Source organism: Alosa sapidissima, chromosome 10, assembly GCF_018492685.1.
Source record: "Alosa sapidissima isolate fAloSap1 chromosome 10, fAloSap1.pri, whole genome shotgun sequence".
In the NCBI taxonomy this organism is placed as follows: domain Eukaryota; kingdom Metazoa; phylum Chordata; class Actinopteri; order Clupeiformes; family Clupeidae; genus Alosa; species Alosa sapidissima.
In genome coordinates, this window is record NC_055966.1 from 1,456,734 (window position 1) to 1,483,053 (window position 26,320).

The 26,320-nt window shown below is 43.8% G+C and overlaps 1 protein-coding gene across 1 annotated transcript in view; it reads right to left on the minus strand.

Moving 5' to 3' along the window:
* nphs1 (NPHS1 adhesion molecule, nephrin) overlaps positions 1-26,320 on the minus strand; it is a 156,389-nt gene that overhangs the window by 46,712 nt on the left and 83,357 nt on the right. Inside the window, exons 12-15 of the mRNA XM_042107343.1 lie at positions 21,180-21,348; positions 15,960-16,104; positions 2,086-2,258; positions 1,843-1,983 (exon numbers count right to left, since the gene is read on the minus strand). Coding sequence (XP_041963277.1) covers positions 1,843-1,983; positions 2,086-2,258; positions 15,960-16,104; positions 21,180-21,348 — 628 coding nt within the window. The remainder of the gene's footprint in view (positions 1-1,842; positions 1,984-2,085; positions 2,259-15,959; positions 16,105-21,179; positions 21,349-26,320) is intronic.

Below are 26,320 nucleotides of genomic sequence, written 5' to 3' on the forward strand. Positions count from 1 at the left end.
GCTATCTACTTCCCTGATCATTTAGGACATACAGTACACTATGTGTTCCTTTTTGTGTGTTCATGTCCTTGTGATGTGTGTGTCTTTGTCAGCTAAGAAAAAAAACAAAAAAACATCAACAAAAACAACAAAAAGAAAAAAAAAAATAACATTGTCTCTTGTCTTGTCTCGTCATCTCACTCCTGATCTGTGCCTTGCCGTGGCAAATGAGCTTTTGAACTAAACAGGTCTTGTCTACTTGTGTTTGTGTGTCATCTGAATAATATATATGTGCCCCATACATGGAATCAGAGTGCCTACTGTATGTAGTAAATGGAAAATCTCTACAGCAAAAGGCCAGTCTACCGCTACATGCATTTGGTTTGTTTCTGCCATTTATTAGTAATGATTTACACAGTTTGTTCACTACTTACTATTTACCTGAGCATTCAGTATTGTGCAATATAGCATACAGAAGGTGAGGGACATTTTGGGGGGAAAGAAGTGGTGCATTTTATCATTCAAACATGCAACTTTTCATGAAAATTCTATAATCCAAGATGGCCGCCACCATATGACGTCATAATATGCAAATTAGATATAAACATTTAATCTCTACATACATCCTTAATATTTCTCTAATTTACAGAAAGTCTCTATCTCTTATCACTTTTAAGATATAGCCTTTTGAAATGAAGATGTCAAAATTGATCGTTTCGGAAAAAAACCTCTGGCGCCTAAAGGGTTAACATTGCCGATTGTGACATCATAATATGGCCGTTAAGCAATTAGAATCCTATGGCAGGTGTTCAGGCCACCTGGATCAACTGCCAGTCTCAGGCTTTACGCATACAAACTGGCCCTATTAAGACTACACATCCTGTTCAACTGCTTCCTCTGCCAAAAACTGTTTCAAAATAAAAGTCCTCACTACACTATTTCACTATTAAACAATTTAACCCTTTAAACTACTGAACTTTTTAACTGTTCAGCCATTGTAACTGTTACTTGTCATCGACTATGACTCCTACCCACTGTAGCTAGTTAGCATGCTAGTTAGCATAACTGCTAAAAATGATTAACTAGGTTAGCTAAGTCACATAATTAGCATAGTTAGGATGTTAACATTGTTAGCATGCTAGTTAGCATAGTTAACATAACTACTAAAATGATTAGCTAGGTTAGCTAAGTCACATAATTAGCATAGTTAGCATGTTAACATTGTTAGCATGTTAGTTAGCATAACTACTAAAAATGATAACTAGGTTAGCTAAGTCACATGGTTAACATAGTTAGCATTGCTAACATAGTTAGCATGTTTAGCAAAACTGCTACAAAACGTTAGCTAAGTAACATGGTTAGCATAGTTAAAAATCTTAGCATAACTGCTAGCAAACATTAGAGCCATTCCAACTTTCAGTTATCGTCAAATATCTACCTATACACAGCCATTAAACTAAGTGAATATCAACATTCATTAAACTTCCAGTCTGTCAACAACTTTTAAACTATTTACCTTCAACTTTTAAACGGTCTACTTTTAAACTATCATTAAACTAGCTGTCTATCAACAACTTTTAAACTATCTCCATTCAACTTTTAAACAGTCTACTTGTAAACTATCAATCTATTAAACTAGCTGTCTATCAACAACTTTTAAACTATATGTTTAACTTTTAAACAGTCTACTTTTAAACTATCAACTTTTATTAAGCTATGCAACCACCATATATATCCTAGCATCACCGTAGTAACTATCTCTGTATTATCTATTTTAACTATACATGATATTTTACGTCACAACTTTTGCATTTTCATGCACTGGTAATTCCTTGGAATTGCATTTCTAGTTCAATATGTCACCTTTATCTAGCTTTCTTCCATGATAGATCCAGTCACATGTTATTTCTTTTGGATTGGCAGACACCATCAGAGGAAGACTGACTTCATCATTTTCTACAGCCTTCACCTCTTTGGGCTGGTCAGAGCTGAACTCAGGGGGAACTAGAAAAGAAGAAGGGGAAAGATTTACAAAAAAATCATATCATACCAAAGTAATTTTCTTGGGCAAGGGGTTAGAGATTAAACACAAACATATTCACTCACAAAGCACATTGAGTGTATAGGAAGAGCTGACTCCCCCAGAGAGCAGTTTGCTGAAAGCATTGCAGGTGACCCTCTGCTGGTGGTGCTGAGAGGTGAGAGAGAAGGACAGAGTACTTCTAAAGGACACACCACCATACTCTGCTTCTTTGCTATCTGTTTCCACCCCACTTAGCCTATGATTAAACAACAGAGAAGATGTAAAAAGAGAATGTTAGTATACATTAAAAGACTATTCTCAAGTTTCCAAGAAATTGGTGACCTAGCATGCATCACCCCCCACCTGGTCCTCTCATGAACACACTCTTAAATCATATTTCATCTCAGGAATGCTGAGATGACATACTGTAACACATGTGAATTGAGTTATCTCAAAGTTGGACAACAAACACCCGATGTTCCAGGAATGTTCCCTAAAAGTTCCCTGAAGGTCACATAAAAATAATTGTGTTTGTGTAGCATTGGAGAACGTTCCCGGAACCTCCTCTTACAGCTGTTTTTGTGCAACTGTCAGGGAACCTTTTGGGAACGTTCCCTGATGGTTATATTAAGGATACATTTTTTATCCTTTAACTGATGTTAGTTAAAGGTTAAAAAAAGAGGTTCCCATGAGGTTTTAATCCTTATTTTTGTCAAAACCATAAAATCATGTTTAAGGTACTTCCCTGAAGGATTAATTAAGGTTGAATTTTTGTATAGTCTAATCATTGAAAGTCAGCTGCCGCATTTATTATTGTTTTGATTTTTAAAAAAATATGGTTGAAACAGATTAGCCTTTTCTTGCTGGTGTTTTGAACAATAAGATGACGGGATATGCCCATTGAAAATGGTTTCGCTATCGCTGGCATGAGGTAAGCATAAACGGTAACACACAAAGAGCAGGATAAATATTAATAATGAATGAATGACTATTAGATTTAATATATGCACTTTGTCTCTCTCGTATCGTAGGCTGATATCTTCCAAATCAAATCATTAGGGGTTTGTCCGGACGTCACGTTCTGGGGGTCGTTTCTAGAAAAGTTAGCAATGACGTTGCTCAACCACCATGGTACGACGCAACTTGCGACCAAACAACAACATTGTTACACCTGTTTCCAGAAAGCATCGTACCTGTGTCGCAATTCGCTACCTCTGACGTTCGAACACTATAGTTCCAACAACGTTGTTGATGATGCAGCGATAGATATCATTGGTGGAAACAGTGGCAACGTGTAATACCCCACCCCCTAGAAATTCTCTGCCACAGCCTATGTTGACATTTTTCTCATTTAAAGGTGCCATGTGTAATGTCCGCCAAAAATCAATTCATACTCCACATTCCATAAAAGATGGGGGCAGTATACCTCCAGAAAGTGAGTTGGTCTACCCTAGAGTAACAACCAAGAAACGTGTATTGCAGTTTGGCTGGCGGTTATGTTGCCCGCATACCGCCTCCCATGGCCGAAACTGGTATTATGACACCTGTCGGGCTGTGACTAGTAATTTAGCATGCTAATTCAGGTTGATATCTCTGCAGCACTATACCTTGTCATTTTTTTAATGACATCATCACCCTTATTTCTTCTCATTCTTTTCATGTGTGTAGCTCTTTTTTTGGATATTCTTACCTCAATTCTTACACATGGCACCTTTAAACCGAGTGATTAATGCTGGCATTGTCATTGTCATCTGCAAAAACCTAAACCTATTAATTGCAAGTATATAAAACATTTTACTGAAGCCGACCAATAGCCTATGTGTCATTATTTGTGTTAAATATCTATGTTGGAAAAAATGTATAGCCTGGTCGAATGTCTGGGTATCAATTGTCTCGTGGCTTAAGGGCAGCGCGTCACTGCACTACGCGCTCGGCCGGAGTTCGGATCCTATCTCTTCTTTTCATCTCTGAGTAAGAGTAGGCCTACGAGACACAACAATAGGTTTTGACCATACATATTTATGTATATAGTTACTCTACATCGAGAGACCATAGGTACTAGACATCAGTCAAAAACAATTGAATCTACATGTCACACTAGTTCACCTGCAGGTAGCGAGAAGCAAGAGGACAATCTCACAACATAAGAAAATTGAACCTACAACGTTGGGATAATAAGTCATCTGCTTTAGCCACTACACCATTTATCACTACTGTTGTAAGGGTCTGTGAAGATTATAATACTAAAAGCAAGGCAATACTTGAATTACCATAAATAGCAAGAATGAACCAAGTAGGGGAGTCAGTGTCTTAATCAAAATTAAGCTACAGGATAGATCAATCATTGAGTCACGAGATAAATATCCACTTCGCAATTTTTGGTTAGGCGGTTGTAATTTTTGGTTAGGCGCTCCGGACACCAACAGGAACTACTGTCATGAGCTCTCTCTCTGCCTGGTAACACGTGCTGATTGAAGTCTGATGACCTCCACCTGTTCCTGCTCTGCTCTGCCTCACCCTCGTTACCTACCAGCTGCACTGCATTCACCACTCATCATGCCCTCTATATAAAGCCTTGCTTTTCAGTCCACACTTGTCAGATCGTCTGCAACCAGCACCAGTTACCTGCCTGTTTTTGAAAACGCCTCTGACTCTTTGCCTGTGATCCCGGACCCGCTCGACTACTTCTGTGTTCTCCAGCCCCGGTAATCTTGACCTGCCTTCCGTCCCTCTTCTACGAATACCGCCTAGTCCTTGACTGTACTGCTGCTTCGTTTCAATTGCTGTTGTGTGTGTGTGTTTCCCCCAGGACTTCCCGGATCATCCAGCTCCTGCCATCGCTGTTCGGCTACTGGGGGAACACACACACGCAGACTCTTGGAACTCCTGTACCCCCCCCCGGAACCCCTGAAACCCCCTTAACCCCCAACCCTTAAATAAACTTTTGAACGTGACGCTTTTGTGGTCCTCGTCCTGTTTGGTGTCTGACAGTACGATCTGACCAAACATGGACCCAGCGCACGGTCGAACCAGCATGGAAACCAACGAACCAGAACCACCCACCGCCATGCAACGCCTGGAAGAGACAGAGAGAGAGGTAAACCGCAACACTGCTGACATTGCCTCCCTACTTCAAGCCGGCTTGAGCCAGCGTCAGCAGTTCCAGCAGCAACAGCAACAACTTGCAATGATCATTCAACTTCTCACCAACCTTTCTCCTCTGCCTGCTCCCACCGGCCCAGCCCCAGCCAGCCTGCTCACCGGCCCAGCACCCGAGTCTCCTGCCCAGTCCACTGCTACCGTGGCTGCCGGAGCCCCAGAACCCAGGATCGGCAATCCAGAGCGGTTCAGCGGCGACCCAACCCAGGTACGGGCGTTCCTGACGAGCTGCCGTGTCCAGTTTACCCTGCAACCCAGGACTTTTGCCACTGAAGGGGCGAGGGTCGGTTACGTGATCACTCACCTGACGGGCCGAGCTCGACTCTGGGGAACGGCGGAGTTCGAGCGCCAGACCCCAGCATGTGCAACCTTCAACCTATTCGCAGAGGAGATGCTCAAGGTATTCGATTTGGAATCCACAATAGCCGAGGCATCTCAGATCCTGATGAGTATTCGCCAAGGCAGAAGGACTGTTGCGGATTACTCCATTGACTTTCGAACTGTGGCAAGTCGGAGCTCCTGGAACATGGAAGCATTGGTGGATGCTTTCCTCCACAGCCTGGCGGACTACATAAAGGACGAGCTGGTTTCCCATGATCAACCCCCCACTCTTGATGAAGCCATTGCTCTGGCTGTCCGCATCGACCGCAGGATCCAGGCCCGCCGTCATGAGAGAGGGCGCCAGAGTCCATCCACCAGCACACGGAGTGTCCCAACTGCCCTTCTGTCCGCACCTGCCACACCATCTAGCCAGCCGGACCAGTCTGAACCGATGGAGATCGGCCGCACCTCCCTAACCCCTGCAGAGCGCCAGCGACGCATCACCTCCAACTTGTGCCTGTACTGTGGTGGTGATGGTCATCGAGTCGCCACCTGTCCAGCAAAAGCCGGAGCTCACCAGATGTAGGAGGAATCCGGATGAGCTCAATGAACATTCAGCCCTCCATCAGCCGTAAACCCCTCATCCAAGTCTGTCTTCACCTGTCTGATTCCACCCACACCCTGGCAGCCCTGGTGGACTCTGGCGCAGAAGCAAACATTATTGACACAGGACTTGCTCGTCAGCTGGGCTTGGAAAGCCATCGCTTGTCCACTCCTGTTCCAGCCCGGGCCCTGGACGGTCACGTAATTGGCACAGTTACCAGCATCACAGCCCCCATCTCAATGATGGTGTCAGGAAACCACCGAGAGACCATCCGCTTCCACCTGCTCAGCTCTCCAGGCCAACCCCTAATCCTGGGCTACCCTTGGCTCCGTCTCCACAATCCTCACCTCGATTGGGCCTCCGGAACTGTGAAAGAGTGGGGAAATGCCTGCCACCTGACCTGTTTGCGTGCTGCCTCGCTGCCCCCCGGCTCAGTACCCCCCAGCACTGCCCCCGACATTTCTAATGTCCCTGAATGTTACCATGGCCTCCGAGAGGTGTTCAACAAGACCAAAGCCACATCTCTGCCCCCACACCGTCCGTACGACTGTGCCATTGATCTCCTCCCTGGGACTGCTCCACCCAAAGGTCACCTCTACTCACTATCCCCTCCTGAAAGAAAAACTATGGAGGATTACATCAGGGACTCCCTGGCAGCTGGACTCATCCGCCCGTCTTCCTCTCCTGCTGGTGCCGGGTTCTTCTTTGTGGGAAAGAAAGATGGTTCTCTTCGCCCCTGCATTGATTATCGAGGTCTGAATGATGTCACAGTGAAGAACCGGTACCCTCTGCCTTTACTCACCTCTGCTTTTGAATTGCTCCAGGGATCCACTATTTTCACCAAACTGGACCTTAGAAATGCTTACCACCTAGTGCGAGTAAGGGAGGGTGACGAGTGGAAGACTGCATTCAACACCCACACCGGCCATTATGAGTACCTGGTAATGCCATTTGGCCTCACCAACGCCCCAGCGGTATTCCAGGCGCTGGTGAATGATGTGCTGCGGGACATGCTGAATAAATTCATCTTCGTGTACCTGGACGACATCTTAATTTTCTCCAGAACTCTGTCCGAACACACCCGTCATGTCCAGCTGGTTCTTCGACGGCTCCTGGAGAACTCTCTCTATGTCAAGGCGGAGAAATGCGAGTTCCATGCTCAGACTGTGTCATTCCTGGGATACATCGTCGCTGAAGGCAATATCCAGATGGACCCCGCAAAGGTCTCGGCAGTTACCTCCTGGCCAGTTCCGGGGAATAGGAAGAAGCTGCAGCAATTCCTCGGTTTTGCCAATTTCTACCGGAAATTCATCCGGAACTACAGCTCCGTCGCCGCTCCCCTCACAGCTCTGACCAGCATCAAACACCCCTTTTTCTGGACCCCAGAGGCCAACACAGCCTTTCATACCCTCAAGGCCCGGTTCACCACTGCCCCCATCCTCCAGATGCCGGATTCAGACCGGCAGTTCGTTGTCGAGGTGGATGCCTCAGACGTGGGAGTCGGGGCCATACTCTCTCAACGGGCAGAGGAGGACAACAAGTTGCACCCCTGTGCATTTTTCTCTCGCCGGCTTTCACCTGCAGAGCGCAATTATGATGTTGGAAACCGTGAGCTGTTGGCTGTCAAGCTTGCCCTGGAGGAGTGGCGTCACTGGCTGGAGGGGTCCACAGTTCCGTTCCTGGTCTGGACCGATCACAAAAACCTCGAATACATCCGCAATGCCAAACGTCTTAACCCCAGACAGTCCCGCTGGGCCTTGTTTTTCACCAGATTCAACTTCACCCTGTCATACCGCCCAGGTTCTCGGAACACCAAGCCGGACGCTCTCTCCCGTCAGTTTCATAAGGATGACGCCCCTTCCCAGGAACCTGCATCAATTCTGCCCGATCCCTGCGTCGTAGCTGCCCTGACCTGGGATATCGAGGAGGAAATTCAAGAGGCCCTCCGTGACCGTCCCAGTGCATGCCCAGACGGTCGTCTCTTCGTCCCAGATAATTTGAGGTCCCGGGTCATACAGTGGGGACACAACTCCCGCCTTGCCTGCCACCCGGGCTCCGCCCGCACCTGCCATCTCCTTGCCCAGCGCTTTTGGTGGTCGTCTTTGAGAAGGGATGTCCGAGAATTCGTCCGTGCCTGCCCCACCTGCAATCAGAACAAGTCCTCCACTCGGCCCCCCGCTGGTTTACTCCAGCCCTTGCCTGTGCCCACACGACCCTGGTCCCACGTCTCCTTGGACTTTGTAACTGGCCTCCCACCATCAGGTGGGATGACTGTCATTCTCACTGTGGTTGACCGGTTTAGCAAGATGGCACACTTCATTCCCCTCCCTAAACTGCCATCTGCCAGAGAGACTGCCCAGGCTGTTCTTGATCATGTCTTCCGTCTACACGGGCTGCCCAGGGATGTTGTCTCTGACCGAGGCCCGCAATTTACCTCTACATTCTGGAAGGAGTTCTGCCGTCTTCTAGGGGCCACAGTGAGTCTCACCTCTGGGTTCCACCCCCAGTCCAATGGTCAATCCGAGCGGGCAAACCAGGAGCTGGAGAAGGCGCTGCGGTGCATGGTTTCTCGCAAACCCCAGGCTTGGGCACAACAACTGATGTGGATAGAGTATGCTCACAACTCCCTCACCTGCTCTGCCACTGGTATGTCACCTTTCCAGTGTGTGTATGGCTACCAGCCCCCCCTGTTCCCCAGCCAGGAAGGAGATGTGTCCTGCCCGTCTGCCCTCGCCTATGCCCGCCGTTGCCGTCGTACCTGGTCACAAGCTCGTGCCACGCTACTCAAGTCAGCTGTCAGCTATGCCACTGGGGCTAACCGCCGAAGATCGCCGGCACCCGCCTACCGTGTTGGCCAGAAGGTGTGGCTGTCAGCCAAGGATCTCCCACTGCGGGTGGAATCGCGTAAACTGGCACCTCGATTCCTCGGCCCGTTCCCTATCCAGAGGGTCATCAGCCCAACCGCAGTCCGGCTCCAGTTGCCAACCTCCATGAGGGTGCACCCTACTTTCCATGTTTCGAAAGTCAAGCCGACGCATGAAAGCCCGCTGGTCCCCGTGCCGCTTCCTCCTCCTCCTCCTCGCCTCGTTGACGGTGGGCTGGTGTACACCGTTCGACGCCTGCTTCGGTCCAGACGGCGAGGTAGGGGCCTCCAGTATCTCGTCGACTGGGAGGGCTATGGACCTGAGGAGAGAACCTGGGTGCCAGCCAGTCGGATTGTGGACCGGACACTCATCGCCGACTTCCACCGTCTGCATCCTGATCAACCTGCAATCCGTAGGGGCCGCCCCAGAGGGGTCCCTAACCGTCCTGCCCGCCCGGCTTCCTGTCATGTGCCTGACCCTGACCCTGTCTCGGTACCTGTCCCGTCTTCTGTCCACGACCCTCCAGCTCCCTCCGAGGATGAGGATGTTCACTCGGACCGCTCGGAGGAATTCTAGCCCTCCACCGGCTCCCCTCCGCCCTCCCGACGTGGTGTCACTCTTGGGGACTTCTGGGGCCGTCCCTTAGGGGGGGGGTTCTGTCATGAGCTCTCTCTCTGCCTGGTAACACGTGCTGATTGAAGTCTGATGACCTCCACCTGTTCCTGCTCTGCTCTGCCTCACCCTCGTTACCTACCAGCTGCACTGCATTCACCACTCATCATGCCCTCTATATAAAGCCTTGCTTTTCAGTCCACACTTGTCAGATCGTCTGCAACCAGCACCAGTTACCTGCCTGTTTTTGAAAACGCCTCTGACTCTTTGCCTGTGATCCCGGACCCGCTCGACTACTTCTGTGTTCTCCAGCCCCGGTAATCTTGACCTGCCTTCCGTCCCTCTTCTACGAATACCGCCTAGTCCTTGACTGTACTGCTGCTTCGTTTCAATTGCTGTTGTGTGTGTGTGTTTCCCCCAGGACTTCCCGGATCATCCAGCTCCTGCCATCGCTGTTCGGCTACTGGGGGAACACACACACGCAGACTCTTGGAACTCCTGTACCCCCCCCGGAACCCCTGAAACCCCCTTAACCCCCAACCCTTAAATAAACTTTTGAACGTGACGCTTTTGTGGTCCTCGTCCTGTTTGGTGTCTGACAACTACCAAGGAACGACACAAGTGCGACTGCCTAGGGGCAGTAGTTCAAACTACCAAACGTTGCGTCCTTGTTTTGCGATTGAGAGTTCGAACTACCCTTTCTAGAAACACCAAATCCAAGAACGATGGAGCCAACTACCAAGGTTGCGACGCAAGTTAGCAAACGATGCTTTCTAGAAACGACCCCCTGGGCGGTAACCCAGCTGCATGGCCATGTTGGAAGCATAAAGAACTGAATGAACAACAATGGAGTATTATGCACTTTGGATACTTAAGTGATTATAACCATGTCTAAACAACAGAAAAGTCCAAGAAACACGTCCAAGATGCAAAGGCAGGACTTGGACCATAAGAAAAGGCGCGATATTTCGAGAAATTGCGGTTTGTTGGCAGCGCAGGTCCATGTGAGTTGGGTGAGGGAGATGCAGTACCAAGTCCAACCACAAGCTCCCCCCTTCCTCTGATAACTTCTAGCATTATTTTCCTTTTGAATTGTTATTGATTTGTAATAACTTTTGGAAGTCGATACCTACTCCAGATGTTTTTGTCTGTCTAACCTATTGGTGCAACCTAAAGCACGGCAATAATTAACCATTTTCCTTGACGATGTTAGAGATTTATTCAGTGCCAAATGCTTTCTAATGCGGCGAGTATCTCCAATATGCGACGTCCTGATCTGGTGACACGGCGTGCAAACCCCTAATACTCAGTGTCTGCTTAGTAGGCTACGATTTTTCTCTGCTCGAATTTTAAACATGGTTCAAAGAACATTCCCGGAACCAAAGATTTAACCTTGAAGGATCATTCTGGCGTTATTAAGAGGACTAAGCATTTCACTGCATGTATCGCTTTGTATTAATGTATGTGACAAATATCTTGAATCCAGAGGTAGAAAAGTCTGACTCAAGACCTCAAACGTTTTCTAAACAATAAAAAGCAGAAAGGATGCAGCAGGCAGCATTTCCAGTGGAAGAACAAAATGCTGAATGAAGCCCAAAGCGATGAAGGCATATCTGGCAAGTTGTTATTTTGTGAAGACGTATGGTTGCTTTGCTTTCATTAATGGTTTAGCTATAGTCAAGTTTGCAAGAAGGAGACATAACGCGTGAGCAATAGCATGCCACACTATTTTCCCTCACGGGATCAAAAGAGTTATACTATCCAGGGACGCACTCACACAGCTGTGGTAGCGGGGGCAGGAGGACAACTGTTAGCGTAGGCTTTATATACGAAGAGTTTGGTTCCAAAACGCTATAAATCCAAAATTGTTAAATTGAGAAAAAAGGCATTTTCTTTCCCAAAAGACTGTTTGTATGAAAACTGTTATTTTCTGTTTCAAACTATAATATATCATTATGAGTTTGTAATAACATTAAAAAAATCAAATCCATATTTTGATTTTAAACATTTATTAAACAAATATATATTTTTTCCTCCAAAGTGCAATATAACCATAACACGTTTTTCCCCCAAAATGCTACAAATCCATTTCATCAACAAAAACTCACTTTCTGTATGAAATTGAGCAAAGACATAAGAATAAATAACAAGGAAAGGTTGTCTATACATATGACAAATCCCAAACTTGAACAACATCACTTATATTAAACCATTAAACCAATTTTTAAAAGTACATTCATCTAGCCGCCTTTTTCAGACTCCTACGGACTTTCCCCTAAAGATGGCAACAAAGATGGCAACATTTCCGGAAAGGTACTGGCTTGATGAAATTCATTCTGGACTCTCTATCCGACCATATAAAGACCTCGGGATACTTCGGTTTGGCTTTAGGGACCCTCTACTCACTACCACGTAAGTGTAATGTTGTTTGGAACTGTAGAAGAGGTATAAAAATAGCGTTTTGTAGCGGCGAAATAATATGCCCTTCTCACTTCCACGCTAACGAGTTTTGACTAAAAACGGTAAAATCGAACTTTCTCAAAACACATCCGAATTACATGATTTTGATGTCAACTCAACGTATGTACTCCCAATCATCCGTTAATTGATCTAAAGTGCATTTTACTCCGGATAATTCCTTTAAGCACATCTTTTCTTTTTGCATCCTTCACTGTGCTTACATTTGGGAGCTGACTCGGCTTGAAGTTTGCCCAGTTCTGTCCTCGCTTCAAAACCGAGTGATAGCAGAAGTCACTGTTGTACACAGTCTTGAATCCAAGTTTGACATTCCTCAATTCGAGCATTCTAGCATCACTGAGCTTTAATGACTTCTGTGGCTTTACAAAAACCTCTGTTGCCTTCTTGACGTTATAAGCTTGCCAGTCCTGGCCGTAGACATGGACATGCCCATGGTTCCGCAAAATGTCATAGTACTCCTCTGGCATGAGGATGGTATTGTGCTTTCGAATCTGCTGCTCAATCCTCCCGAAAACGCGGTCGACAGGAAGGAAACTGTGTCCCCTGATGGGAAACACATATTCAGTGATCATATTCGGAAAATTCTGCTTTGTTAAAGCAAACAACATTGACAGAATTGACAAAACAGGAATCACTGAATAACCTCAACTTCTGAACATTGCAAAGTGCAACATTCAATGGCTGCCGAAAACAATGGTTCAGAGCAGAAGCAGTCATATTACCGTCTCTTCTGTTCTCGTGTTCCATCCATGTGTAAAGATGGATGTCATCCTTGCTTTGCTTGCTACCTTTCCCAGCATGGACAACAACACCAAAGATGTACATGTAGAGCTGGCGGGAGTAGTACGCCTGACCAATGGGGGTTCTTGGGAGTACCAGATTCTGCATCATGTCGAAGCAGACCGTCAATGCTGCATTGTCACTTTGCCCAAGCAAATCATAAAACACCCTTGCTCTTCTGCGATGCAAAATGAAAGATGCTGATGCTGTACGCTTCTCCTCTTTGGGCAAGCTGGGGTTCTTTACTGTGAGATGAAACTTTGCACATGTAGAACACGCGTCGGTGGCTGGATGTCCAAATGCAAGGTTGAAACTGTATCGGAAAACACTGTAATAGAGAGAGTAGGTAACAGCGTCATGATTTTGCTGCTTGAACAAATCGTGCATTTTTTTCACGCTGAGGTCACTGGGAAGGTATTTCCGCCCAGGTGCTTCTCTTCTGCCATAGTGGCTTGGCCTACAAGTGAATGTTTGAATGTGATCCATCACAAGTTTCTTCTTTTCTTAATTTTCTGTAACTTTGCGAGCACCACCCCTACGTTCTGGTCTGGGTTCAGCATTCTCTGCATAATATCTTGCCACTCGAGCTACTCTATCTTTGCCAATACCTGCAACGACAAAAGTTAAAATAACATTTTATTTCTTTGTTAAGGGGAAACTGAGATAGCATAGGCTAGTGGCTCATCAGAATATACAGTGGCAGTCAACCACAAATCCATTTCAGCCTGAAATGGGTTGGCCTACAAACCAACAACTTGAGTAACTTTTTACATAATATCTCACTTTTAGCATGTTATTTATTTATCTATCTATTTGTGTATTTATCTATCTATTTATTTACTTATTTATTCAGGAACAAAACTATTATGGAAAATCACTAGGTCTAGGCTACCATGGCCTAAACCACGAATGTCTGTCTCTCTCTCTCTCTCTCACCACTCATCTGACAGACTGAGGTCTATATGAGTTTGTAAGTTTTAACCTGTGGTTGTAACAGTAACGTTGCAGTTATCTTGCTAGTTATTTTATGTTGGCTATTATGGCACCCTACAGTAGCCTACAAGCTTACTGTAGGCTAATGTTACAAGCTTACAAGTTTACTGGAATATAAATGTCTGTTTACAGTCTCCGAGCAATTGGTGGATGTGCACATCATAGTGTTATGTCCAGATAAAAAAATACCAATGTTTTGCATTCTGACATGCAGCACTAGGCTATTCTTGATAGATGTAAGGGTGTTAGTTTATGTCTGAAAGTGTAGTTTATGTCTATTGTTTTCCTCCGTTTCTTCTGGAAAGTAGGCTAATGTTCCAACATTTTCGTTCTTCGTTCCGTCATTGCTTTACAATGCTGACATGCTACAGGAGCGAATCAGAGCAACACTTAGCAACACGTTTCCTAGAATAGGCTACATTTTTGTACAGGCAGTGAACTAGTGTCATCAAATAAAACAAACAAACTCACCCAACGCTGCACAGAAAGTTGCCTTGCAGACAGGATCCTTCGTGGGATGATCCTTAGTGAGCAAGTAGTACTCGTTTGTGACCTCCCTCTCCTTCTGTGCATCTTCAATTTCCACCTTGGGACGTCTTCGCTGTACCCGTTTTACTGTTATCAGACGTAAAATTGCTTGGTCTTGTTCAGCCTTCGTTGTATGACAGTAGAGAGTGTCGAAGTTTTTAACAAGATCGTCAGCTGTCAGCATGACAAAAGTTTTTTGCTTCACTGTGAGAACAAGCAATCGCCGGTATTTTACCACCGCCTGAGTTTCTGATTTTCTTTCTGACTTCCCTATCGTGGTTGTCTTTTGACGGCTTCCGCTTCTTTCCCACAGACGACATGACCACTGGCTCCTCAATACCATCAAAGTTATTCATTTTAGTATATAGTATAAGTATAAAAACGAGTCCAAGGCGAGAGTTTACCGGCGTCTACTGACAGCGCGCCGTAATGACAGTTTGCGTCATAGAATGGTGTGCGGTGAATGGAACTGTCGGGCTTTGCGGAAAAACAGGATTGGCGTTTGTCTCTGTTTGGGAAAAAAGGGAAGGAACAGGGCAGCAAAATATGTCAGATATCGCGTTTTGTTAAAAACTTATTATCGAACTTTGAATAGAGAGTAAATGGGGAGCTTGTTTTTGCGGTAACTCGATTTTTTCAAAATTGGCGTTTATCGCGTTTTGGAACCAAACTCTTCATACATTTTTTTTAAGCCTTATGAAAAAAAGGCCTGCCTCGAATGCAGACTTGCCCAAAATAAAGGCCTGTGGTTTGCGCAGCCTACAGTAAGTAGGCTAAATAACAGACCCGCCACAATATGCGGTTTGATGATTTTTTACTAGCAAGATGTTTTTGGTGCCCTACGCGCACTGCATTTTCTTAAATAACAATGAAATATCATCAGTAATATTCAACCATTATTTTGTGATTTGCAGGGCCGTTTCAAGGAATTTGGGGCCCCCAAGCAAAAGTAAAGGCTGTTAAAAAAAGGACAAAAATCTATTATTATGCCTATGCTAATTACCTGAAAAAAACCTTTTCTTAGTAATTTCTTGGTAAAAGTCCTGTTCCCAACTTTTACTAAGAAATGCCTCTAGGATGCACATATCTCAAAAATAGCACTTGTCTAAAAAAATATTTTTATGCTTTAAATGTTTATTCCATATCGCTGTTGTAAAGGTGAATTTGGGTAATTTATTGGGCAACGTGCAATTGTTCGGTTTACTGTTACGACTGACTGTTAAACTGAATGTGTTTGTGTATTACAATATCACAAATATTCTCAGTAATTCCTCTCTTGGGGTGTGGCTGAAGTAGAGTATTGTTGTTTACAGTACACCCTACTATTACTGTAAGTTGGGTATTGTTGTGTACATCTGACTGGTTGAATATCTTTCATGCAGATTCATGCAGATCCTCAGAAATCTCTACGGGCTGTTCAAATTTTCTAGCATCGTATATGTGTATCAATACAGGTTGCCATCTCGATAGGTGTACAGTATATATAGGTGTATCAATACAGTTCATTCATCAATAGGTGATCAATACAGTTCATTCATCAATTCTGGCCACACCATATGCACTATTATTTCTTAATTGTCTTTGTATAGATGTAATTGGAATGGATTGAGACTGTTACCTGTTAGAGCCTACAGTCCAGGTAATATTAGCTTTTGGGTTGCTGCTGCCACACAAGCAGATCAGACTCACAGTTTCACCTCTGCGTAGAACTTGCGGTGTTTTTTCCTGCACCACTACTTTGATTTCTACTTTGATTGCTGCAACTAAAAAGTAAGAAAAAGGGAATTAAAATCAAATAAAGGAACATCTTATTTGATAATGCTATGGAATGTGAGTGTTTGTATGTGTGTCTGTGTGTATGTGCTTATGTGTGTGTGCATGCCTGTGTGTGTGTGTATGTGTGTGCATGCTTGTATATGATAGTGTTAATTTCGTCAGACGAGACGAGAGGAAATATGTTCGTCAACGACCTTTTTTTTCATGACTAAGACGAGACGATGACGAGACGGCAGTAATGTCCTGAAACACTGACTAAGACTATCTTAAGATGCATTATTGTTGATGAAAATAAGACTAAAATGTTTTGCATGAAATAAAAACTAAGATAAAATCTCTCTTCATTTTCGTCTACAAAATGAGAAGACAGAATATCTAGCTGTTATGTTTTCAAAATATTCCGAATGAGTTCATACGCAACAGCTTTCCTGTAGGCTAGTCTACGTGCTGTTGCTGCAACCCTGTGGCTGCAACACGAAACTACATGGAACAAGAACACTGGAGATTTCTGCCAGAGTTAGCAAGATAACTATCTAAGCTTTATGCCACAATGCTACATACCCATAACCTGACAATAGCCAGATGAATTTCGCTCCGCCTAGCTCCACTCATCCATCTGGAACCGATCCATTGAAGTGTTGCTTCAGAAGGCTGGGCCTAATCAAAAAATGCTTGCATATGATTGAATAAGCCACTTGTCCGTCATCTATTGACGTGCTACTTCAACCACTCACATCGAAGCCAACCCGTGACGCTGATAACAGTCTCACAGTCGCTTCTACGCTATGTCACATCTATGAAACTCCCGCCCTGCGTCCTGATTGGCTGAACCATAAAGTCGGTTGCAGAAATCACTCTCAATGGAAGAGGTCCCAGATGGATGGGAGTGAAGCTAGGCGGAGCTAAGCGGAACGACATTCATCTGGCTATTGTCAGGTTAACATACCCAGAAGTTGAAGCTTCTCTCATACAAATTAACATCCCCCAGAATGTCCATACGAAAATGTTCATCATGTAATGTCAACTATTTAACTAGTTAGACTGATGATGCAAAGTTTGCTAGCAAGTAAGCTAATATGGAAAGTTCGCTAGCAAGTTAGCTATGGCTAAGATGGAGAGTCTGTTTGGGGAATGTGTTGTGTTTGGACGCATATCGCCATCTAGCAAGGCGGAGTAAAACATTAATACTTTGGCCTATGACAGTGTTTCTCAAACTTTTTCAGTTTCAGGACCACTTAACTAACCCTAGCTAAAAAAAAAAAAGATTCGACCTACTTCAACAGTAGCCTATAATTAGTCTACACAATAGGCCTACTCACTGAACCACCTTGCTTATTGTCTTTGCACTTTGCTTATTGTGTGGATTCATACTGTATGATTTAACCTGGCATATCTTACATAGACAGTGTTGCAGAACTGTTTTTACATACAAGTTGGTTCAATATTGCAAACAACTCATCTATATTATATTTTACCATGTCTGCTTGCGGACTACTTGGGATAGCTTGCAGACCACCAGTGATCCCCGGACCACACTTTGAGAAACAATGGTCTACGAATATGACAGTGGTCCAGTCAAATCTTATACTGTCTATGGCCAAATCCCAGCCGAGCTATAACTATAGCTCGACTTACCTGTGCATGTAAACATACTGACTGACAAAAAATCAGAATGAGTAATTATAACAAACGAGTAGCCCTGTGGACACACAATATTGTTGGATAATTGAGATGTGTGAAACACTATTTGACTGAAATGGTAATCAGAAATAATTTGTTATAAAAAAAAAGACTAAAATGTGTTGACTAAAACTGACTAAGACTAAGATACCTTTAGTTTTCTTTTGACTAAAACGACGAGACTTTTATTAGACTAAAACTTGACTAACAAAAATGATATTTGAATGACTAAATATGACAAAGACTAAAAAGGACATTTCGTCACAAGACTAAGACTAAATTAAAAATAGTTGACAAAATTCACACTAGTATGTGAGAGTGTTTGAGTGTGTATGTGCTTATGTGTGTGTGCATGCCTGTGTGTGTTTGTGTGTGTGTGTGTTTGTATGTGTGCGTGTGTCACGGGATGACTAGGTGGGGAACAAGTTACTGGAGATTTAGTTCTCTATGGGAAAGCTGAGGGTGTGACACCAAGATGGCGGCCCCCGAGCCGTTCATTGTTTATGGGCCACAGGTGTGTTAGCTCAGTGGTGGTGGTGGTGATTGGTGCACTGTTTGTGGGATTAGCCTCTTAAGCTCATGATACAGGACGAAACGGGAGAGAGGGCTGAAACGAAGACATGCTCCGCTGAAACGGATCGAAGCCAGGGACCCTGGATGCCGGCGTACTGGATCTGGATCGACTGAACGCTGCTGTTGTGTTGACGTTACCGACTGGGCTGCGCCGCCGTGCGAAGGTCTATCTGCGTGAACGGATACGAGAGGGGTGGAATCGTCCGCCCCTCCATGAGCTAAGTGAACTCTCTAAAGCCTGTTTGTTACCGTGTAGCTTGTGCTATAACTGAGTGGTGCCCGATGTCTTAGGCTCTGGCCATTTGTATTCCTCCCTCTTCCAGAGGACCTAGCTTCTAGGTGGATACTGACGAGATCCCCGGGAGGTTTCCGGTAGCCTATACACTGCTCTGTGGACCAGGAGAGGGGTGAGGACGCTCACCCCTCACTAAGTTAAGTGACTCTTCTATAGCCTACTCCGGCTAACTGGCTCCGAAGCACACTCTCGCTCTTCCTGCTGATCCCTCCCCTCGATCGTAGACCTACTGCCTAGGCTAACGACTGGACTGTCCTTGTTTAAATCCTCCCGCTGTCATTCTAGCCCAATAGCGTTATAGTAGTGTGTTGTGTGAACTTGCTGTGCCTTATAGCCTTAATAGTGTGCTGTGTAAACGTGTGACGAGCCTATAGCTTGAATAGTGTGCTGTGTAAATTTGCTGTGGGTTGGGATAAAACAAAGAAATTATTCTCTGTCCGTATGTTTGCTACTGCATAACTCGTACTGGGCTAACTGCCCCTTAATAGGCTTACTGTGAACTTGGGTTGTGACAAGTGGGGGTGTACTGTAAAAGGGCTGAATCGCTGTGCCCCTCCATTCCTGTCGCACAGAAACCAACTCCAGTCGGAGCCCTGGGCCGTGACCGGGCCAGTAACAACATCTGCCTGGGCCTCGAGGTTGGTGACATCACAACTGGAGGTGGCTCTACCTCAAGCGCGGGCGGGTGCAGCTTGGACTGTGCATTGGACTACTGTTTTAATATATTTTTTCTATTGCATTGCCCTTTTAACTCGTGTATTAATAAATCATATATTTTTATACTGTATCTACGTATCCCCTGTTCATTGGGGCAAAGTGTACTCCCCTGGGTTCTGGTTGGGGGGAAGAAACATTTATTAGTGACCCCTGGTGGTGACAAGTGTGTGTGTGTGTGTGTGCGTGCGTGCGTGCAAGCGTGCCTGTGTGTGTACATTTCAACTTCCGGCAACCCTTTTCTCAACACCACCATCTGTAGGCCAATTTAACACATAAATTAATTAATTGTATGGCCCCCCATGAACAGAATTCCACAAAACTCAGCATGCATTCAGAGGGTGTTATAGTGGTCCTACAGGTAAAAAAAAACACGTCAGCCAAAGATACAGTACCTGCGATTACAGAGCCTCAGTTTTGCTTTTTCTTCTTTAACCATGTGGCACTATACCATAAATGAGTGGTTATGGGAGGGTTTCGAGATGGCTTCTGGAGCCCTATATACAAAAAACGGTCCTCCTAGGCTCTACGGTTCTCGAGATATTCACAGAAAACTGTGTCTGCCCTATCTTCTATTCGGGGGTCCAGTCCGGCAGGGGGGGCGATGGATCAAAGCCAAAATCAATGGTTCCGTGTCATTCTTGTGGGGCTACATGCCCACCAACTTTTGTGCAGCCAGGTCTTTCAGTGTACCGGGAATCGTTGACACAAAATTACTGAAGGAAAAAAAAGGAAAAAAATCCCCCCCCCCAAAATAATCTCTGTAATTCTGATTATTGAACTAAATATATATCATTTATTTTTGGCTCAAAATCGTGTGGATGAACAAAATAATTTTGGTCAAAAGGATGTGATGTGGTATTTAAATTAGATCTTACATTTTATTAAGTTTAATTTGTTTTAACCAAACCTTTCACTAGCTAACTTTATCACACCTTATTGTAAAACTATTAATTTCCGCCCCTTTCCTTTGAAAATTCGAAAACAAAGATGTTTTTTAATACTTCAAAATAATGTTTGATTGATGAACCTTTACATTTTTCAGTAGCCATAAGTGTGTAGATTTGAACAATTCTTAACAAGAGCTTTTATTGCCTAAATTATCCAATTTAGTTTACCATACTCAGAGTCTGGTGCTGGGCTGGTGGGTTCCCTATACACACCCACTCACTCGGCGCATCAACGGTTAGACCAAGAATTATCGTCGCAAAATAAAAATTCCACTGGAGCTACAAGCGGTTATACATGCAGCTTTACAACACTGTTTACAGCTCTTCAAGTCACTGTACAATGTCATTTAAGGTACAGAGATAATTGAGATATCTTTATGGGGTGGTTGCTTGTGTTTCTTTAGGAATCCTCCGTCTTGGTTTGTATAGAAATTAATATCAAGTCATACATACACGTAAAATGGCGAATACGGGCGGAAATAACTTTCCGATACCGCTTGCTTTGCCACACGTGCAACGCTGCACATAAACTCCCATTTTCACCCTCACATTCCGTTCTCAAACTCGGGCCCAGGAACTTTGCACCAAATCAGAGATGACCACGTTCTTTTTTGGAATTCTTTCCAGACAAAAGAATAAACAATCTTATCAAGACGCAGGAATTATGCTTTTGTTGGAGGACTAACTACATATTTATCTATTTTTACACTAAACTCTGTAAAAGTCCCCAAGTGACTTTACAATTTAGATCTGATTACTGAATTCAGCAATGTTGGGCTGGGCCTTCTCTCACTGTAGGAGTCAACCTTTCTTGAGTCATTTAAGCAGTATTCAATATTTTTCTCCTTACACTGTACTTTAAGCCTGGTCTTGACAGAAAGTACTTTCTTAGCCTTGTTGGTAGCATCACAGCGGAATGTGGCCAAGTTGTCACTGGGCTGTAGGATGAATCTGAGCTCTCGGGCAACACCTCTTTCTAAGGAGACTTGATTAGAGGTATCCTGTTTGGCTTCACCATTCTGTAGAGGAGCAAGTCCATCACTGCAGAGTAAACAAACTTTTGATACAATTAGGGTGGAACATAAAGCCATAAAAGTATGTACTTATACACATAACAAATGTGGTAATGAGAGTGCACAAAATCTTTGTCTAAATTTAATTTCAGAAGTCAAATCTCAAAATTCAAAATGTAAATGTAGCCCCTGGTATAAACCATATTGAGATAAGCTGGACAATGCTTTTAGTAACATACTAGCTAATTGACCTTTCGCGAAGTCCCGCCCCCCTTAGTTACTGTTGCTAAGTCCGACAGCTAAGACCGGCAAGTACACGTAGTTGACTAGAACTTCAATGGTAGCTGTAAGCCTGTCTGTAAAAGTTACAACCTAAGAGGGTCTTTTACAGAGCCATGGACCTGATTTCATTTAGAATCCGTTGAACAACTCCAGTATGGAGACACATGTATAAAAATTAATATCTAGGTTTGTTGGGTGACAAACTTAGACGGGGGGCGAGTGGGACTCACTGATATTAATAGCTAGCTGTGCTAGATAGACTTGCATGCATATTGCTAGGGCACCAGGTCATGTCATGTAAGGAACATGGTACTGCAAATAAACGGAAACATAGTCTACATTGCAGAGCGACTTCAACTTTATTAATTTTTGGTGAATAAATGTACAGCCCCATGCTTTTATGACGAGGCGATGCTAGCATGTTAGCAGCAGTTAGCTAACTATGCTAACCTTAGTCGTTTACGAGTCTCCTCTAAGTGACAATCATTTTATACATAATGCTGGCAGTGCTGAGAACAATAAACGATCTTCTTTATCTTACTTACATTGAGTTAACTGTTTGGCTTAATTCATAGAGTGGTGGAACACTGTTTCATTGTGGTTTGCTAAGGAGTAAGTTTAACTCTTTGCTTAAAATAGGGGAGAGCTGGAAGGAGATAATTTAATCTAATTTAACATAATAACAAAAAAGCATAATCAAGATTGAAAGCCATTATTCTGTGTATCAGTGTTGCGTTAATCCCACACATGTCGTTTGGTCGTCCCTTTTCCATTTATATCACTATACAATCCCATAAAACCGGAAAAAAATCACGGCTTCTAATGCATTTCTATGGAGCCATAAGGTGAAGCTGTCGGACTTTATCTACATGTGCGGAGCTACTGGACTGCCATTGGCTCATCCACGTTCGATGGGCGGGGCTTGCGATAGGTCAATTATTCAACCCACTTGGGCTTGATTGCATCCTGCGTTGTGTTGTGCATATTTGCAGATATTGGTGTCACTGTCTGTTGTGCTTCCCACTGCAGCAAAAGCAGTTTGTTGTGCATTTTGCAGATTCAAGTTAGGTCCCAGAGGGTGTATCTAGAGTTAGTGTTCTATTACTTAATGTTTAGTGTAACCTTGCTTGTCAGGTTACATTGTATGTGTTTACATTACATACAGTATATTTACATAGACCCACCTGTTGGCAGTGATCCTACATGTAGGCCTATGTAAATATATATTTTAATGCTTTTAAAACAAACAAACATTGTAAACAGTATCTGCCTAATTAGTTAATTTAGTCTGAGGCATAATAATGACTTTGTATGTATGTATGGTACAGTTTCATATGTATTCTCTAATGTATTTGTGTGTGTGTGTGAGTGAGAGAGAGAGAGAGAGTGTGTGTGTGTATAAGTATATAATATATACTCTTTTGATCCTGTGAGGGAAATTTGGTCTCTGCATTTATCCCAATCCGTGAATTAGTGAAACACACTCAGCACACAGTGAACACACAGTGAGGTGAAGCACACACTAATCCCGGCGCAGTGAGCTGTCTGCAACAACAGCGGCGCTCGGGGAGCAGTGAGGGGTTTGGTGCCTTGCTCAAGGGCACTTCAGCCGCTTCCTACTGGTTAGGGTTCGAACTGGCAACTCTCCAGTTACAAGTCCAAAGCGCTAACCAGTAGGCCACGGCTGCCCCTTGTGTGTGTGTGTGTGTATGTATGAATGTATTCTCTCTGTATTCATCTATAACTTTAAGGTCTCACTGCAGGAGAGAGAGAGAGAGAGAGAAAAGTCTTCAATCAGATTTGTTTCTTATGGTTGATACATTGAGATAAAACCATTGCATTGCGTTACTGTGGTGTGAATTCAACAGTGCTAGACATTGGCAGATGTTGCAAGTTGTTTACATTTGTTATGTTACATCACAGTGGCATGGTTTCAACACTACCTCACTTTACCACGCTTTCACATCACAGCATTTGTGATGTGTTGTTACTTTGACAGTCCAGCAGAGGTGGGCATTCCTTTTTGAAAATCTTTGTTGACCCATTACAGCAACATGTGTCTTGCAAACATGATACATTTTTACCTGTATTTCATACAGGGAATTTGTTAGTCAAGGTGGTAGGGTGGGGTATGCCATCGGGGGGCAAAATTATAGCAATTGACCTGTCGCTAAGCGCCACCCTTAGAGCGCTGATGAGCCAATGACAGTCCAGCCTCAACGGGACTCGGACATCAGCTCGGACAACTCCATAGGAAACAACAGGGAGGAGGCATAAAATGACAAATCATGGTTATTTGTGTTTATTAACTCAAAAAACCCCAACGGATAACCATGGTCAATCGTTTTGCATGGGGGACGTGTAATACTGATAGCCGGTACCCCAAGAGGCTAGAAAAGGGGTATATCGTCATCAACAGCAGCCTACAGGATGTCTCTCGCGTTTGCAACAGCTCAACGTAATGTAGGCTACTAAGCCAACAACGTGGGCACAGGTTCCCTGTTAAATCCCAAGATGAAAATGCTCATTAACCAACTATTATATTCTTACTACATCAAATATTAACATAACCTAACATATCTTAGCAGGGGCGCAAGAGATATTTTGAAAGTGAGGGGGACCAAATTGTGAACACAACACCCATAGTGAGATCAGATTTCCAGATATCGGATTGCCACCTCTGGCCCACTTTTGACCATAAACTTGCCATATTAAGATAATACCATTGATTGTTTTCAAAATATTGAGATGAGCACAACGCCAGATCTGCCCTTAGACCAGCTTCTTGCTATGTGCAATTCTACTTTTATTTTATTTTATTTTATTTTATTTATTTTAGATTTATTTCACACTATTTGGGCCAATGGTAGAATACTCTAAAAGCAACATGGGATGTTGATATTTTATGAAGCCATGAATGAATCATCATGCCTATCATCCAAACATAGTCTACATGATCAAATAGCCTAGTTAGGCCTATACTTAAATTGTCTGGTATAAACCAAATCAACTCTCCACTATGTGTTTTGCAGTTAATATTGATGCAACGTTAGAACATGTTGGCTTAACATGTTACCAGTCCAGAACACACAGTAAATTGCAACAGAAAGTTGACTTTATAATCAACTTCTATTTGTTCCAACAGCATTTAAACAAAGCATTTATAAAATTAAAAAATAAATACTGTTACTGTAGTAACTGTAGGCCTACCACATTATCCCAAGCTTCAAAGAACTCCCCACGTCTGTGACAGGCAGACGTGACACCAGACGTGACACTGCTAAATTATCAGCTTGTTTATACCCCACACCGAATGCGTAAGAACGCTATAGGCCCATCACTCTGGGGTGTGGTAGCCTGCTCTCTGGGATGTATGCACCAAGGTAACTGACATATCCAATTTGTGTCTTGAAATTATGTTTGAAATAAATGTCTTAGAACAAAAACGTTGAGTATAGACTTGTATTTTATAGTTAGGCTAGTAGTGAAAACGAGTTGATCAGTAGGCTAGTTTGTTATCAATAAACATAACAGCTAATGTCATGTTGAGCAGGAGACTAGGCTACCATAAATCCTCAAATTATGCCCGGGATTGATTCTATTTATAGCCGGACAAATAATGGCAGGTTCCCACATGACGGGGTAACAATTGCCTATACCAACAATTGCCATCAGTCCACCAGCACTAGAAGACATTGTTTCGATTTCAGTCAATGAAATAACACCTCTTCTTAATATTTTATTATATTGTTGGTTGGATTAATAGCCTACGGTTGGCAAAGAAAAGTCGTTTTCCTACCATGGGTCTCCAACACACGTTCTCAAGCTCACTCTCTTGCCGCCCCTTTCGAGGTAATTGCCAGACTGAAGCCTGGCTACTACATTTAAACACAATTGTTGCGCGACTCAAGGCATTCCAGCCTACGAATTTAATAAAAAGTACTAAATCATGCATATTTAAACAATAACTCAATTTAGGCTACTTAGCTACGCAAAAAGGTTTCTATTAGGCTACAGCACAACAATGAATGGCTGCCTTGTCTCGCAATAAACAGCTGCATTTGTTTCACTTCAATGTCACAATCCCAACACTTTTTCAACTGCATGAAACTTAACAGTGAACCATCAAATATCTCCCAGATTTCAGTGCCCATCAGTCTCAACATTTAGCAATATAATCACAGTCCAAAAGTAAATTAAATCCCAAACCAAACCGAAAATGTTATGCTTTGGATAGCCTACCGGTATGCTGCTCCAAACGAAACGCATGTCTAAATGCAGGTTAGAAATTAAAAAAGCCTGCCTCGAATAGCCTACCAGCTTGCCTCAAATAAAGATGCTGTGCTTTGCAAAAGACCCCAGCCATAATTTGAGGATTTACGCTAAGCAAGTAGCCTGGATTATTTTATGATAGTTGTTAGTAGACAAACTGGCTTCAGATATCCAACAGAGTGAATATGAGATTGTGCAGTCTTACACTGTAGATGGCTGTGGTTAGTGATGTGATGCTGTTAATGGGGAGTTTTAGTTAGCGCAAACCCTATAGGTTATTATTTATTTAGCGTAGGCCTACCTGTAAGGATTTTTTTCCTTATCAAAAGTGAGGGGGACGACGGCCGTCTCTTCAGCACTGCGGGGGACACGTCCCCCACGTCCCCCGTGCCTCCTGCGTCCTTGTATCTTAGTATCAATCTTC